Here is a 17,710-nt window from a genome sequence, read left to right as displayed (position 1 = left end):
GCTTTATAAACGATTTTGCCTTATAAACGATTTTGTCTTGATCTCTCAGCAGATCTTCCATGACTTGCATGCACTTCTGATCTCTTGGATTGGATCAGCATGAATTTGCTTGCCATTCTGATCCTAGGAATCGGATTAGCGTGAGAGAGAGAGTGTGTTATTACACACACATCCGATCCTTAGGATCAGATTTAATCGAATACTCTAGTTTGGTGATCCCTTGATTGATTTTTCTACTTTTTTCATGAGAATTTTAGGAAAACTTGTGGTTTTAAAGCATATATTGGGGTTTCTTTAGATGAATTTTCTTTGGTCAAATATTGAATTTTTGGTAGGTTTTTTGCAAGGTTTTTGCAAATAAAGAGAGAACTTTGTGCTCCAAAATTTATATTGTCTTTAGTTTTGAACTTTGTTTTATCATCTTATCAAAATTTTCTAACACAAATGCTATTTTGTCATGCTCTTTTGTTGCAGAGCACTCAAGCTCAAAATCAAGCAACCCAGTTCCTCTCCTTCTCCAATTGCTACCCAACCCCCCAAGAAAGCCAAGACAAAATCTAGTTCTGATGTTGACACATAGTGGATTCAAGCCAATATATTAAAAGGAAAAATATTGTGCACACAAAGCTTGTTGATCCCAGGACTCTCCTTATTCAAACAAGGAAACTTCTTAGGCCACCTGTGGACCCAGATACTAGTAGGAGACCTCTTGAAGTCAGACCACCATACCATCTTTATGTGTCAAATTTGAAATCGAAGATGAATATAAATCCTTTTGCTTATGTGGACCCGTTTTTTATCATGGTGATCCAACTCAATTTTGATGCAAGCAGAACAAATAGCTATGATTATTTTGTTATTGGTGGGTGTTACAGTGTAGAGGCTAGGGAAGAGACCAATCTTCCCACACTTCCCACACTTTAAAAATGCAGAGTGTAAAATATATGCCAGTCTCACTAGGGAAGAGACTAATCTTTTGGTATGGGATCACAACAATGACAATGGCTACCCACAAGGTATGACTTTCATACAAGGAATTTGTTTCTTCCACAATGAATACCTAGATTTCATAGAGCTAATGAGAAGGTGACCCTTCAATTAAGGATTCATTGTTGTCAAGAAACAAGATTAGTTTTAAATGAGACAAAACGTTCTAATGCCATGAGGAGGTACGACCAATTTTTCCAATTGGCATTCAGATCAGGTCCAATATGGGATCTTCAAGTTGAGATTTTTGAGCTGTTGGAAAAGGGGGAGGTAAAGAGGCAAAAGCAGGTGAAGTCAAAGGATGAACCCAATATCATTCTAAAAGGATAGAGCAAAAGGACTGATGTTACTATGAAGGCATATCGAACGAGATGAAAATCACAATGTGGAGAGTAATGCAGAGATTAAAGGACGAAAAGATCATCCTTTCTACATTGGCTTGGGTTAGCACAAGAGCTCACCCTTGATTAGATGTCCCAATTTTTTGAAGAGTAAGCTCCTATGCTCATTTTTTTATTAAGTTTATTTAATGATTATGTATAATTCATTGTATCTTTTTATTTCTGCCATAAGACTTATATAAGAATGCAAGAGCAAATGATGGTCCAGCTCAATGTACAATCTTGGGAACAGATTATCCTATCTCTAGTCTATTTGAGTCCTTGAAGCCATTCTTGATTGTATTCAAAAAATAGTAAGTATATCATCAAATTTCTCATTTGCAATTGCTATTGATTAAAGCGTAGCATTGTTTTCAGTTTTCTTGTGTTTGTAATGCAAAAAACCAAAGCAAAATCCAATAGCTTGGAGTTTCCTTGTCCAAGTAATTTTCTTGCCCACGTAGACTTGAAAAGGATAGGAGAGATGGTCTCCTTCTTTTGAAGAAAGATGAGAATATGAAGGGATTGAGTCCTCTCTGTGACCCTTTAAAGATTAATTACTATAACGTTTTTTGCTATGATATCAATGATTTTTTTTGGGGGGCAAAAAAAAGATATATCAGATTATAGTAACCTTTCATTAGAGGAGATTTGGGTTCTCAAAAGGGCCTCCAATTAGTGTTTCCTAATTTTAAGGGATTAGAGAGGGATTTGAGGTGTACCAATGAGAGTGCTCCTTTGTGTGGGCAATGGTACATTGAGGTGTAAAAAAGGACATGTTGAGCATTTATAGTAGCAGCAAAAAATAGTAAAGTCCTCAGTAATTGTTGAGAGATGCATCAGGAACATGGAAGGAGAAGCTGGTGGGCTCTTCATTGTGGCCTGCTCTGAAAACAATAGGGTGAGCAACAACATGAACATTAATAGTACGGTCAGTAGCATGAACATTAACAGAAGGATTTTGCTACCAACGTTCCCAAGTGCTTACAAGTTAGCCATAGCAAACGCTTCCTATGGTTTCAAATTAAAGGTAAGTGTCAATGATATCACTCTTGGATACAATCAGATTGATGCTCTGGTGTCAGTATTTAAGGCGCATAACACAGCTCTAGTTTGGATCTTTCTTATTTTCCATTCCTCTACCCATGTAGCATCAATTGCAAAAGCTCTAATGGATCATTGTCCTTCTTGGGAGAACATGATATGGTAAGTTCTATATATTGTTGCTCATAGTTTTTAGATATTGAGATTTGTTTTAACACATTTGAATATACTATAATGTTTGCTTTCATTGATTTGATTAACAAGGTGAAGACCAATTTTAAGCATGTACCAAAAAACAAAATGATCCATTCATTTGAGATAATGTCCATTGGGTACTTCACTACAATAGAGAAGGGTAAAATAATTTTCCATTGTCCTCGTTGTGATGTAAATAATGTCTTTCATTTTCTTACCACTGTGGTGACTAGAAAACTAAGGTGAATTGACGGAACCAAACCCATCATCAACCCATACCAAAAGCCACAACGTCTAATCAATGAGATTTTAGAGTTATTTACAGTACAAGATGATTGGGTGTGTAATTTCTTCGCGGGGACAAGAACAACACTATCCATGCTTTGCAAAAGCATAGGAACTGCATTACTGTTGAGAAAGATCCTTTGCAAGATGGATTCATCTTGCAAAGGGTCTGTGTGATCAATGACTTTTCTGATGCTAATCAGAAAGTTAGAGCTATGCAAAAATATAGTTGGCATCTAGAGAGCCCCAGCCTAATGTTGATCCGAAAGTTGGAGCTAAATATAGTTCTAACAATGTAGCAATATCGTTGGCATCCAAAGAGCCCCAACCTACCTTTAACAATGAAGAATTTGAGTTGGCAGAGCTATTTGAGGAAGTAGCACTTGAAGAGGTTATCCGAGAATCTACAAAGCACACAACCCAGCAAACAACGGAAAGACTTGATGAGCAGTTGTATAACATTTAAAATGTCAATCTTTCAATTAATGTAATACATTTCTAATGTAATGAAAATACACTTTTATTGAATATGAGCTCTCTTTTCTCTCTTTCAAAGTATGCAATTGTCATGGTAATTAAGCTTTTGAAAGTCTTATATAGTTATTTTTACATTTAATTTATACAAATGTTTTTGAATTTATTTTGTTATAGTGTTTTTAAATAATAAATTGAAGTATGCTTATTAATACATTATTTAGCAAGCTTTAGTATATTCTATTATGTAGTTTTTAAGATTATAATTATTTAAATAAAAATGCTTGTCTCCAGACTTCCATATTATCTTTGTTTGATAATTTTTAGATAGGAGGCCTCCTCTTAAATCTTAAGGTAATTATTTTGGGTTTAAAACTTCTATTAAAAATATATAATTAATGAAGGCTTCCAAATGTAAATTGCACAAAGTTTCAAATTTAAAAGATTACAATAAAGTATTATCATCAACTCTCTTTGTAGGAGGAAAAAGAGATCAAGGTAACACTCATTAATTCAATGAAGAACAACTTTGAAACATATAGTACTTTTCATCTCAGACAAAGTCTCCCTATGAGAGTATTTGTAGATTGTCTTAATATGTAGTTCTATATCCATTAAAGTGTTCATCATACCTTGTACAATAATTTTCATTTTAGAATTTTCAAAATTATCCCGAAACAAAAATCTATATAGAACTATTATGTTTTTAAATGGATAGGTTTAATTTTCACCTCAATTTCAAATTTTAATTACATTTTGGTAATTATTTTGAGAATCTTAAAAGTGGGTAACACACAATAGTGCTCACTTAATCTGTAATAGCATTTTGAAGCAAACGATTTCAACAATGAACACCATTTCTTCATATATATAGTGAAGGGAACTTTGGATTTTTGTGTTTTGGCAGTCATTTGTACTATAGGTTGAGTCACCAAAATGATTATTACAAGTAAAAAGGTATTGGAATGTATTGGTTTTGTAATTCTCTAAATTTTGGCAACCCAAGCTAAAGTAGTGGAAGAGAAAAATGTTCTCAAAGAAGATGAAGAGGTGATTGACATGTGGAGGATAAGGCATCAATAAGGAATATTCTTGTTTTTGAGCTCACAAGTAATGACTTTTGGTCTTTCCACCATTTTTCACAATGAATAAAATCACTTCTTTTGGATTAATAGGCTCTACTATCCTTTCCACAATTCCTCATAACCACACATGGTCATAAAGTTCAAGTCTTTTGGAGTGAAAGCATGTATATGCCTTAACACTATCCTCATGATGTACATGGTTGTAAACTCAAGCTTTGTAGTCTAAAGGAGGACTCTACAAGCCCTTCAATGTCTTCTGCACACACTTCGCCGTAATGTTAAGTTCTTTTTAATTCAAGCTCATCAAAGAGCCAAGTTTAAGGTCTCAACATCAATCACAAGTACATGGTCTTTTGTTAAAGGTTCTCTTCATCAAATATATTTTGAGCTTTTACACCAATAAACCTTCTATACACTTCAAGACCACATGGTTATTATCTTCCAAGCCTTCATCAAGAGTTTCATAAGACACAAGTTTTGATGGTCTTCAAGCCACAAACGCATGGTCATATAGCCGTCGTTACATTCACGTGTCAAGAGTTTCTAAAGGCATGTCATCTCACCCTTTCAAGTTAGACAAGTACATGCTTATTCTTAGCCTTCAACTATCACAATTGAAGATTCAAATGTTCCTTCATTCAAGTGTCATGTCTTCTCATCTTCTCACGTACAAGTACATGCTTATTCTTAATCTTTAATAATCACAATTGAAGATTCTAGGTTCTCCAAGTGTGGGATGTGAAAATTTCAAAGGTGATTTGAAAAGTATATTCAAGTGTTCAACGTGTTTCTTATACTAAAGTTACTAGTTATAGCATTGTTATTTTATAATGGAAATATCACAGGACAAGATCAGAACAATAACTCAAATTATAATAATTATGAAAATCAAATCGTCAAACTTATGAACATATTCTAGATGGAAAATCCATAAAATGTTATTTAGAGCAAGAAAAGAGCCCAAAACTCTTGCATCATCTCCAACAAAGATGTTAACAATACAACAACCTCAATAACTTAGTAAACAACAAAATGAATGCAATGAAAAAGCATAATTATTATCAATATTATCGATTTCAATGTAAAATATGCCCACTTCTTTAAATTCATGGAAAGATTTGGAGAATTGGCTTCAAAAAAAGGACTCCCCAAAATCATCATGTAAGAGAATTAGTTTAAACAATCAAACCAAATTGCCAAAAAAAAAAAGTCCCAACTACCTAATCAAACCCAAGTACATAACAGATTAGTTTAAACAATCCAACCAAATTCCAAAATAAAAACAAGTCCTAACTACACCTAATCAGACTAGAGGACATAGAAGATTGTGCTCAATGGTAACTATGATCAGTTTATGATAGTAATGGTCACCAGATAAATTATGCCATTACATGCTTATGCAAGAACAATTAATAAGAAGAGGTGCAAACATTGATACTAAAAGACTTGAACAAGTATTCTCCATCATGAGAGAAGGATTCATAGAGGAAAAGGTAAACTTTTTGCCAGATGCGATAATCAAGCCAAAGGATATAGACATTCCGTTGATTATTCACACAACCCTATCAAACATTTTCAATCTTTATAAGATTATAATCAACATCAATGTCCTTCCACTCCAAGGGGGACATTGGATCCAAGAGACAAAGGAAACGCTAGAATAGAGGTAATCAAAATTGTCATTATTGTAGGCCATTGGGAACCTGAATGCAACAAGAAACAATGGGATATAATCAAATTTCCAAATCAACATGCTTCTAAAAACTAATATTTATCATATCTTTATGCCTTAGTTGTGCCATGTCAATAACTTTATGCCATAATTCTAAAAGTTGAATTAGTTGATACTCTATTACCATGGCATGAAGATTTGTACTGAAGTTACTATTCTAAATAATCTTCCTTCTTTAATTGTTTTTCTAACAAATTGACACCCTCTGTATTTTGTATCCAATTCCATCAAAGATACTGTTGAGATATGGTGCCATGAGCACATATTAGAGGCTAAGGTGTGGTATAGGAAAGAATTAAAGTAGCCACCCTAGGATGTGGACTACATGATGTGGAGATGTGGATCAAGGATATCCACAAGGAGAGATGTGGATTAGAGGATCCCACATGTGTTGACTATTTTAAGGGCACTCTCTATATAAGAGGCCTATCATGTATTATTGAATTGAGATAAACATTTTCTATCTCCAGTATGGATGCTCAAGTATGTGTGGGTGTGTGGATTTGTATGTGTGAGAGCATACTTTTATACTATGGTCTACACCCACTGTTGGGCGTTGATGACGTCAGTGGGGATGTCATAGTAGCTAGTCCCTGCTATGCGTGATGGAGTTTATGGTTTTCAATCTTATGAGTGACTCTCGTGAGATTGAAACTGCACTATGTTGTGTTTTTAGAGGATGAGTTTAGGAATGTTCCTGGATTCATCTAGGTATATGCTTCTACTGTATTAGCGGACATGCAAATTTCACGTTGTGAAGTTTTCATCCAAGTTGCGACCTGTTGGTATTGCGATAATTCTTTCTATCTTAAATGGTGCGTTGCCCTATCAGCTAGATTTAGATTTAGATGCTCGTTTGGGAGAGACTAAAATGAAATCGTTTAGACTTCACAAGCAGTTGTAGCTTGAATGAAGAGATTTGGACTACTTTTTGATTAGCCTTCTCCTTTAGTGCTAGCCTTCGTCATGGCTGAGTTTGCCCTTCACCTCCGGAGTGCCGACAGAAACTCAGTACGAAGACTTTGTATAAATGGATGCTCAAGTATGTGTGGGTGTGTGGATTTGTATGTGTGAGAGCATACTTTTATACTATGGTCTACACCCACTGTTGGGCACTGATGACGTCAGTAGGGATGTCATAGTAGCTAGTCCCTGCTATGCGTGATGGAGTTTATGGTTATCAATCTTATGAGTGACTCTCGTGAGATTGAAACTGCACTATGTTGTGTTTTTAGAGGATGAGTTTGGGAATGTTTCTGGATTCATCTAGGTATATGCTTCTGCCATTTTAGTGGACATGCAAATTTCACATTGTGAGGTTTTTGTCCAAGTTGCGGCCTGCTGGTATTGCGATAATTCTTTCTATCTTAAATGGTGCGTTGCCCTATCAGCTAGATTTAGATTTAGATGCTCGTTTGGGAGAGACTAAAATGAAATCGTTTAGACTTCACAAGCAATTGTAGCTTGAATGAAGAGATTTGGACGACTTTTTGATTAGCCTTCTCCTTTAGTGCTAGCCTTCGTCACGGCTGAGTTTGCCCTTCACCTCCGGAGTGCCGACACAAACTCAATACGAAGACTTTGTATAAATGGATGCTCAAGTATGTGTGGGTGTGTGGATTTGTATGTGTGAGAGCATACTTTTATACTATGGTCTACACCCACTGTTGGGCATTGATGACGTCAGTGGGGATGTCATAGTAGCTAGTCCCTGCTATGCATGATGCAGTTTATGGTTTTCAATCTTATGAGTGACTCTCGTGAGATTGAAATTGCACTATGTTGTGTTTTTAGAGGATGAGTTTGGGAATGTTCCTGGATTCATCTAGGTATATGCTTCTGCCATATTAGCGGACATGCAAATTTCACGTTGTGAAGTTTTCGTCCAAGTTGCGGCCTGCTGGTATTGTGATAATTCTTTCTATCTTAAATGATGCGTTGCCCTATCAACTAGATTTAGATTTAGATGCTCGTTTGGGAGAGACTAAAATGAAATCGTTCAGACTTCACAAGCAGTTGTAGCTTAAATGAAGAGATTTGGACTACTTTTTGATTAGCCTTCTCCTTTAGTGCTAGCCTTCATCATGGCTGAGTTTGCCCTTCACCTCCGGAGTGCCAACAGAAACTCAGTACGAAGACTTTGTATAAATGGATACTCAAGTATGTGTGGGTGTGTGGATTTGTATGTGTGAGAGCATACTTTTATACTATGGTCTACACCCACTGTTGGGCACTGATGACGTCAGTGGGGATGTCATAGTAGCTAGTCCCTGCTATGCGTGATGGAGTTTATGGTTTTCAATCTTATGAGTGACTCTCGTGAGATTGAAACTGCACTATGTTGTGTTTTTAGAGGATGAGTTTGGGAATGTTCGTGGATTCATCTAGGTACATGCTTCTGCCGTATTAGCGGACATGCAAATTTCACGTGGTGAAGTTTTCGTCCAAGTTGCGGCCTGTTGGTATTGCGATAATTCTTTCTATCTTAAATGGTGTGTTGCCCTATCAGCTAGCTTTAGATTTAGATGCTCGTTTGGGAGAGACTAAAATGAAATCGTTTAGACTTCACAAGCAGTTGTAGCTTGAATGAAGAGATTTAGACTACTTTTTGATTAGCCTTCTCCTTTAGTGCTAGCCTTCGTCATGGCTGAGTTTGCCCTTCACCTTCGGAGTGCCGACAGAAACTCAGTACGAAGACTTTGTATAAATGGATGCTCAAGTATGTGTGGGTGTGTGGATTTGTATGTGTGAGAGCATACTTTTATACTATGGTCTACACCCACTGTTGGGCGTTGATGACGTCAGTGGAGATGTCATAGTAGCTAGTCCTTGCTATGCGTGATGGAGTTTATGGTTTTCAATCTTATGAGTGACTCTCGTGAGATTGAAACTGCACTATGTTGTGTTTTTAGAGGATGAGTTTGGGAATGTTCGTGGATTCATCTAGGTATATGCTTCTGTCGTATTAGCGGACATGCAAGTTTCACGTTGTGAGGTTTTCGTCCAAGTTGCGGCCTGCTGGTATTGCGATAATTCTTTCTATCTTAAATGGTGCGTTGCCCTATCAGCTAGATTTAGATTTAGATGCTCGTTTGGGAGAGACTAAAATGAAATCGTTTAGACTTCACAAGCAGTTGTAGCTTGAATGAAGAGATTTGGACTACTTTTTGATTAGCCTTCTCCTTTAGTGCTAGCCTTTGTCATGGTTGAGTTTGCCCTTCACCTCCGGAGTGCCGACAGAAACTCAGTACGAAGACTTTGTATAAATGGATGCTCAAGTATGTATGGGTGTGTGGATTTGTATGTGTGAGAGCATACTTTTATACTATGGTCTACACCCACTATTGGGCGCTGATGACGTCAGTGGGGATGTCATAGTAGCTAGTCCCTGCTATGCGTGATGGAGTTTATGGTTATCAATCTTATGAGTGACTCTCGTGAGATTGAAACGAGGATGAGTTTGGGAATGTTCCTGGATTCATCTAGGTATCTGCACCATAAAACTCCAAAGAGAATAGTTGGTGCCGTCCAACCTATCTTCCTAGGTAAGCATTTGAAAGACATCATTTGGGTTTTATAGTGTCATTTGCAAACAAAAAGAGGCAAAGAAATCTCAGCAAAGTTCACTGCCAAAGCCTATACTAGGCTTGCGGATGCACCTCAAAACTGCAGAAAAGTCTCGTATTGAGATATGTACTGCAATCTTAGAATGCTCTCTCAGAAATCAGCCAATGCTTGGCTCAACAATGCAGAAACCCAACTGACTTTGTGGTTGTGCCCAGCCAAACTCCAACAACTGGGCTGCCCCCAAAAGAACCCAAGAAACAACTCAAAATGACCTTCAAAAATTGTGTGCGCTTCCCTTCAAGTATGCTTGCCTTAGCAAGCAATAAATGACTGATTTTTATCTCTGTTTTGGAAAAAAAACAGCAAGTCCCCAACCGAATAGACTGAAAATCACGCGGAAGCGCAAGGATGGGCTGTCCTTGCATGATACTGCCTGAGACAAGTTCAAAACAGCAAGGTGAAGTCTCTAGAAGCCCCAAAATAGTCCCGAGACTGATGGAACATCTTCAAAACAGTGAAACAGGCTTGAAAAACACTTTGAAATGTGTCTTGCCCTCAAGCAAGCTGCTGATCAGAAAAATCAGTCAAGACATCCTCCAAAAACAGGTCAAAATGCTTGTAGCTTGCCCCATATGCATGCAAATGTGCTCCTCCAGCTGTAGATCCTTCAAGGAGCAGGTTGAGATCACTACTAGCTGAAAAATAGGTCAAAAAAGCTCCAACAGGTGGCAACTTGCTCAAACAGCTGCTTCTCCAAAATTTTCACCACAAATACAGGGAGGCTCCAGGGTCTGAGAAACAGGTAAAATTTTCTTTAATAGGTGGCAACTAGCTGTGAAATGCACTGAAAGTGCTGTGAAATCAGGCGCAATGCTTGTAGGAGGTGTCACCCCCTCCAGAAGTGGTCCTGGTGCTGGCTGAGTTCAAAAACAGCCTGGTGTTTTCCCGACAAATGTGAAGTTCTTCGCAACATAATCGAATTCACAGGACCTAGGAGGCATAGAGAATGGAGGGGGAACCTGCTCTAATACCAAATGTTGGAAATGGAAGCGAGAGAATGCAAGAGAATGGAAGCTAGAATGAAATTGCAGCAACACAAAATGAAGTACAAAGCTAGGGTAGTCATAGAGAGAAAACTTTCGGATGGATTCTAACTAGAGTCAAAAGATGTGTATTGACTACAAACTCAACCTCTAACTGAGGTAAGGGGTAACACCCTTAATAAAGTAAAAAAGTGCCCCTAGCTCCTTATTACATAACATTGGTCATTGTCTTTTTTTTTCCTTTTTTTTTGGACAATTTTAAATGCAAGATCTGCGACTGTTGTATTATTTAGGAATTTAGTTTATAAAGTCAGAAGAGTGCATTGTCTTGAAACAGTCCAAGTAAATACAAGGGATATTATACAGGTTCAAAATTCAGAATTTGAAGTTGGGCTTAAGCTGTCACTGCATGAATACCAATATGAACCTTTTGATGCCACTCTATACAATCAGGCTGTTGGATGTCTCATTTAACTATTTTAGACATGTCCTCACATTTACTTCGGTGTGTCACAAGACCTCCAATTAATATGAAGTCCAGCCCATTTTCAAATACTTGCAAGGTACCCAACATATTGAATTGTTCTATGTCAAGGGAGGTGTTCTTCAGTTTCATACATTCAGTAATTCAGATTGGGAAGGTAACTATGATAGTAGGCAGCCACAAGCGGAAACTGTTTCTTTCTTGGCAGCCCGTGCATACCTTGGTTTTGCAAGAAGCAACCCAATGTGGCTACCGTCTCTTTGTGAAGTTGAGTACAAGGTAGCCTTCACAACAATAGTTGAGGGTGTATGGATCAAGAGATTGTTGGGGGATCTCCATGGAAGTTTGCAAACTTGCACTCGTATTCTCGTCGATAGTCAAAGTGCTATTGCAGGAGTACGAAATCCTGTGTTTTCATGCTTGCACAAAACACATTGAGATACACTATCACTATGTTAGAGAGAGATTAATGTAGGAGAGATCAGCCTAATCTATTGTCCACATATGATAATGTTGCAAATCTTCTTCACTAAGGCGTTATCCAGAGAAAACTTTGAAGCTTTCTGCAAAGCTTTGGGCTTGATTCCTTCTGGTATTTGATCTACTTTCTTGTACATGTTCACACTATCACTACAATCTCATGAGATTGAAACTGCTACGAGGATGAGTTTGGGCATGTTCCTGGACTCATCTAGGTATATGATACCTTGTCTATGGTCAGCGTTCTTTCACAAAGTATAGAGGAAGTGGGTGTGAGTATGCTCTTATTTCAGAATCAAGCTTGGCTTGGTTATGATACTCCATTGCTATCTCATTGAAGTAGATTAGTATTTTTTCGAATGAGCTATGACATGTCTCAAATTTGATATGGGAATATGCACTTGTGAATGGTTTGGTGAGGTCTTCTAGTGTTCATGAGCTTAACAGCTCTGAGCCCTCCTCTCTCTGATGAAACAGGAGAGTGAAATCTCTTCTCTCCCACTTTACAGAGCTGGGCATGCACAAAGCACGTAGTTTCTCATCTAGAGGATGAGTTTGGGCATGTTCCTGGACTCATCTAGGTATATGCACGAAGCACATACTTCCTCACCTATGCCTCAATTTTCCTTTTTCCCAGCCTTTGTACCTTGTCCTTTACATTTTTTCCCTTCCCCTTACCAATCTTCTCTGTGTATAACCCCAAACACCTTTTGTTTCACCTTTTCCATGGCATCCCTCCATGTGGAGATACGAATGAGATGCTCAACAAATGATCCAAACTGATTCAGATACCAAATAGATTTGTTATTCTTGCGTGCATGTGTGTGCATGGGGCATGCCAACATGTGGTTGTGTGCATGCAGGTGTGCGTGTTTTGTGCTCGCAGAGAAGGGGAAGGGCACCCACAGGGGGTGGGTTATAACTAAGTGATTGCAAAGAAATTTGTGCAGAAGCAGCATTTTGGGGTGGTGGATGAGACGGTGTTGGTTTGGAACAGCACTATGAGGGGGGGGGTCTCCTAGTCTTTATGTTTGGTATGTGTTTGAGCTAGATTGCCATGGTGGGGTAATGATGGTAGAACAGACTTGAGAGAATTGTGCCCTTTTCCAGAGAAATTAACACAATATTCCCATTATTTGATATTTTTGCAATTCTCGACAAGGATATCCCCAATAAATAGTTGGATTTTGCAATCTCCAGTTTCAGGGTCCATTCATACGTTCAGTCCATTCATACATTCTTGCATCCAGCTTTTTTCTAAATTGACTATCTGGAGGAAAAGGCTGCTGTTTATTTTTCTTTATAAGCTGGTACTGATTCTTAAGAATTTACACTGCCCTTCTGTAGATTATTGAGTGGCTGCGGCAGCAGAGCTGGTGGACATTCAATGAGTTGGATTACAATCTTCTCATAGTTGCTTATGGAAAGTTGGGTGAACCTGAGAAAGTTGAGAGAGCCATACAAAGCATGAAGAAGTCTGGCTTCTCACCAAACGTTGCATCATATACTTCTCTCATTGAAGCATATGGGCAGAAGGAACTTTTCAGTAAAGCAGAGGACATATTTAAAAAAATGTTGCAAGAAGGCCCTGCACCTACAGCACTGACATACCAAACATTAATTAAGTCATTTGTGAAGGTAATGTAATTGGTCACCAGCTTCCCATATCAGCCTCATTCATTTGTCATTTGTTGGAGGCATATAATGTTCTCGCTTTTGAAGCAATGAAGAAAGTCTAAACAGCTGAATGGTTTCCTTTGGAACCTAGGGAGAAAAATTTGAAGATGCTGAGCGAATATTCAATAGTTTGGGTGTGGAAACTGGTACTATTAAACCAGACCAGAAGCTTTATAATCTGATGATTCATTCTTATGGAAAATCGGGCAAAGTGGAGGAAGCATCTAGATTGGCTCGAAAAATGAAAGCAACGGATGTTCCCTTGTCGGTGGTGACGTTCAACAGCTTACTTGCTTGTCAATCAACTGTGGCAGATACAGAAAGTGTTTTCCGTCAGGTACCAACTGTTGAGATAAATGATTGACGTTTAGTAAGACTCTTATTTCCTGCACTTGTATAATAAAGTGATGTTCTGGATATGAATTTTAGAGCTGCTTGGACAAGGGGTGTTCCATTATTTTTTTGTGTCTTGTCATCCCAAACCTTATATTGCAGCGTAACAATGTATGAGTTCATAGCACGTTTTTGTCTTTCATGTTTTTGTTTGTTTGTTAATGGGTTCCCCTGGAAGCATATGGCCTTATTTGCAGAGTCCTCCCTGTGTTGGAGGTAGTTTTTGTGTGCGTGAGCGCATGCTTGTAGGTGGGTCTTTGGGGCAGTAGTAGGGTGCTCTGATGTAGAGCTTTCTTCACTTCCCGAGTGCCGGCAGAAACTCAGTGCGAAGACCTTTGTATAAATGGATGCTCAAGTATGTGGGTGTGTGGATTTGTATGTGTGAAACACCCACTGTTGGGCGGTGATGACATCAGTGGGGATGTCATAGCGGCTATCTCTGCTATGTGTGATGGAGTTTATGGTTTCAACCTTACGAGTGACTATCATGAGATTGAAACTGCACTATGTTGTGCTTTTAGAGGATGAGTTTCGGCATGTTCCTGGATTCATCTAGATATATGCTCTGATGTAGAGCTTTCTTGCTATATCTGACAGGTGTTTCCTCATCCCATGCCAGATGCAGCGAGCGAAAATTGAGCCAGATGTATTTAGCTATGCTTCTCGGTTAAGTTCATTTTCAAGAGCTGGAAGAGCTGAGGAGGCACATTATTTCTTCAAGACAATGATTGCATCTGGAATCAAGTACGTGAGGTTAAGATAAGCTTTACAACACTCTTTTTTGGATGTCTCTGCTGGGTGGTGACATTTAATGCTTAATGGAAACGGGATTTGATGCCACCTTGCATGCAGGCCAAATCGCACAGTTTACAATGTACTGTTGGATGCTTTTGCTAATGCCAGAATGGTAAAAGAGGCTGAGTCCCTTATCAACCAAATGAAGCAGGATAGGTAAATTTTTGGTTGTCGCTTGAGGATGAGTTGCTTTATAGCCAGTGGGTGCTGCTCCTAGCATAATTCTTTTCCCTTTTTCCTGCATTGATAAGCTGTTTCATTGTGATGTGCAGATGTAGCCCTGATTTGCACTCCTTCACAACCTTAATGAATGTGTATGTAAATGCATCAAACATGGAAAAAGCGCAGCAAGTGTTTGAGCAGATGAAGATATCAGGTGTAAAGCCTAATATAGTAAGCTATAGTACCTTGATCAAAGGGTATGCTGAAAAAGGGGATTTAGATGGAATGGTCAAGAAGTATGAAGAAATGCAGCGTCAGGGTATAAACCCTAATCAAACAGTCTTCACTATCATGATTCAGGCCTTTGGGAGGCATGATAGTTTAGATAGGGCTATTTCGTGGTTCAAGGAGATGATTGCAGCAGGTCTAGCACCAGATGAAAGGGCGCGGAGCACATTAGTTGCATTGTCCAGAGCTGCAGCTAGAAAGCAAGAGGTTCTGGATCTTCTGGAGAGTGTTGCTTGATGTGATATGTAATTATATGGATGTCTGTTTGAAAAACATAATGAATGGCTTTTCTCGCTTAAGGTACTGTTGGTTATTCAAAGCACTTCATTTTCAAGAGTTGGTGCGTCATGTTTCTGAACTTCTCTTTCCCTTCTTTCCTGCCATTTGAGGATCAGAACTTCTCATTTGTGCAGAGGTGGATTCCATAAAACCAAATGTTGGAACTCTAATAATGTAATGGTGTGTTGGGAACTCTGATAATTAGGTGCCTGAAATCCCTTGCGAGGCTGGCATGAACCAAGGTTGATGAGATGGGAATAAGAATGAGAAGCTCACATCTTAACCTAGTGTGCCGTTCTGACTAGTTGTGATACTGCGTTGTGTTGTCAGTAAAGCTATCCATGATGTTCCTAGGTGTCCCCTGGAAGCTCTGGGCAAACCCCAAGCAAAGTGCACACAGAGTCATAGGCTTAAGGGATAGACGTGCATACAGTTTGTCACAATGAACATCCGTCTCAAAAGAGAGTCCGTGGGTGGGGTCGCCAAAGTGTTGGCGGCTTGGCTCACCTCTCACATAGACCTCGACGGTTCGAAGTCAGTTGCATCATTGCGCGCGTAAACTACCTAACTGGACTGAGAGTCAGCCACTCCTAGTGTGCACCTGGGTCAAATTTGCGGGTGCTCTTGCAAGCAGACCGGCTGATATATCACTCACAGTATGTCGGGTTGTCCAACCTCCTAACATGGCTCAACCAGCCATCTACAATGTTCAAACTTCATTCCTCTAATCGTTCGATCATCCCACACTCTATTGTCAACTTATGTTATCTTATCATATTTAGATAAATAGATAACCCAAATCATAGCATACCAGTTTTGCTCTAGCTTAGACAATAGTGCTGATTTCACTCCGCAAGATAGAAGACTGCAGCACATTGATATTCAAAGTTACGTATCAGATCAACTTGTATAGGGCATCAAACAAGGGCAAATGAATCAGATCCGTATTGCAAGAAGATACATAAACCAATATGCAGCATTATAGCTTTAAAACTGAAGAATGATCAACTCGGCTTCCTCCTCCGAGTGCCTTTTTAAATGTAAAGATCAGGTGATGAGACTTCTTTAAGCTTTCTCCTTACACAAACCAAAGGGGAGACACAAGAGGAGGAGGCTGAAAACTATGTTCCTCTTACTTGCAAAGTCCACACAACACAATAAACACAAGATGTATTAAAACTCTATCCATGGTGTGAAACAAATTGTACGTGAGTGGTAATTTGACTGTGCAGCAACTATAGTAAACTAGAGTAGCTACAGTCTACTCCAATGAAATAGAAATTGGCTTACAATGTGACATTTCATGTTTGGATAATATGTCCAATCCATATTGTCTCAACATTAGCCCTCCCTTTCAAAAATCTAATTACCTCAATGCCAAAGAAATGAAATAGCTCCATAATTCTTTCATGTCAAATTTCTACTTCAAAAGTAGCTTGACATCACAAATGTTTGCATCACTACAATTAAGTCATTAACATAGGTGACTATAAACACTATCCTCCTATCTTTCTTTTTCACATAAAGCGAAAAATATGCATTGGATATCAATAATCCAATACTGAAAAGATGCTTCCGTATTCTATCGGACCATGCTCTAGTCCACTTGCTCAAACCATACAAAGCCTTGTGTAACTTATAATTGTGGTGTGTTCTCATAACTTGGAGGATGCCCCATACACGTCTTCTTTCATGCAAGAAGGCATTTTTGCATCCGTTTGACTTAAAGACCATCCCCTTGCTACAACCATAGCAACTGTTACTCTCAATCAAGGTTGCCATTCTAGCAATTGGACCGAATGTTTTTTCATAATCAATGCCATACATCTGCGCATAACCCTTGGCAACCAATTGTGCCTTGTATATCTGCTCAGAGACCCATCTACATTTTGTTTCAATTTATAGACCCATTTGCACCCAATTTCCTTCTTATCAAGAGGCAAAGACATCAAATCCCATGTATGATTTGCATCAAGAGGAGCCATCTCTTCATTCATGGCTTCATTCCAATGGTTCTCCCATGTTTCTGGCCCACTTCATCCTCAAAGTATGTGGCTCTGGTTCCTGTATCACCTTGACCATATGGGCTAATCATGTCTCAATCTGTCAGTTGGATGTTTAATATGATGGATCTACACACACCTCAATCACTGCTGAGTGTCTTCAAAGCATTCTTTCTTTTACTTGCACCAAAAATAACAATAGAAGGAATCTCAAGTTCCTCCTCAAGGCTATGTTTTAATCCACTCAACAGAGTGCCCTATAGAAACATCAAAAATTGTAGAATGGTCCACCTGTTCTTTCTGTTTGCATCATGCCTACATATTACTATCTGGACTACCATAAGAAGACCCATTTGA

General features: G+C 38.6%; 1 protein-coding gene across 1 annotated transcript; it reads left to right on the top strand.

Annotated features, from left to right (window-relative positions):
- Positions 1-2,214: 2,214 nt before the first annotated feature.
- On the top strand, positions 2,215-15,405 carry LOC147891606 (uncharacterized). Its single transcript, XM_087388001.1, has 6 exons — positions 2,215-2,397; positions 13,104-13,394; positions 13,525-13,770; positions 14,446-14,570; positions 14,679-14,777; positions 14,894-15,405. Exons 1-6 carry the CDS (start codon positions 2,215-2,217, stop codon positions 15,306-15,308), a joined length of 1,359 nt encoding a protein of 452 aa, XP_087244127.1. The 3' UTR covers positions 15,309-15,405.
- The last annotated feature ends 2,305 nt before the right edge of the window (positions 15,406-17,710 follow it).

The sequence above is a fragment of the Dipteris shenzhenensis genome, chromosome 17 (assembly GCF_047967505.1).
Source record: "Dipteris shenzhenensis isolate YYH24624 ecotype China chromosome 17, Dip_SZ_1.0, whole genome shotgun sequence".
Lineage (NCBI taxonomy): Eukaryota > Viridiplantae > Streptophyta > Polypodiopsida > Gleicheniales > Dipteridaceae > Dipteris > Dipteris shenzhenensis.
The sequence above is the reverse complement of the archived record's forward strand: the minus strand, read 5'-3'. Positions and strand labels throughout refer to the sequence as shown.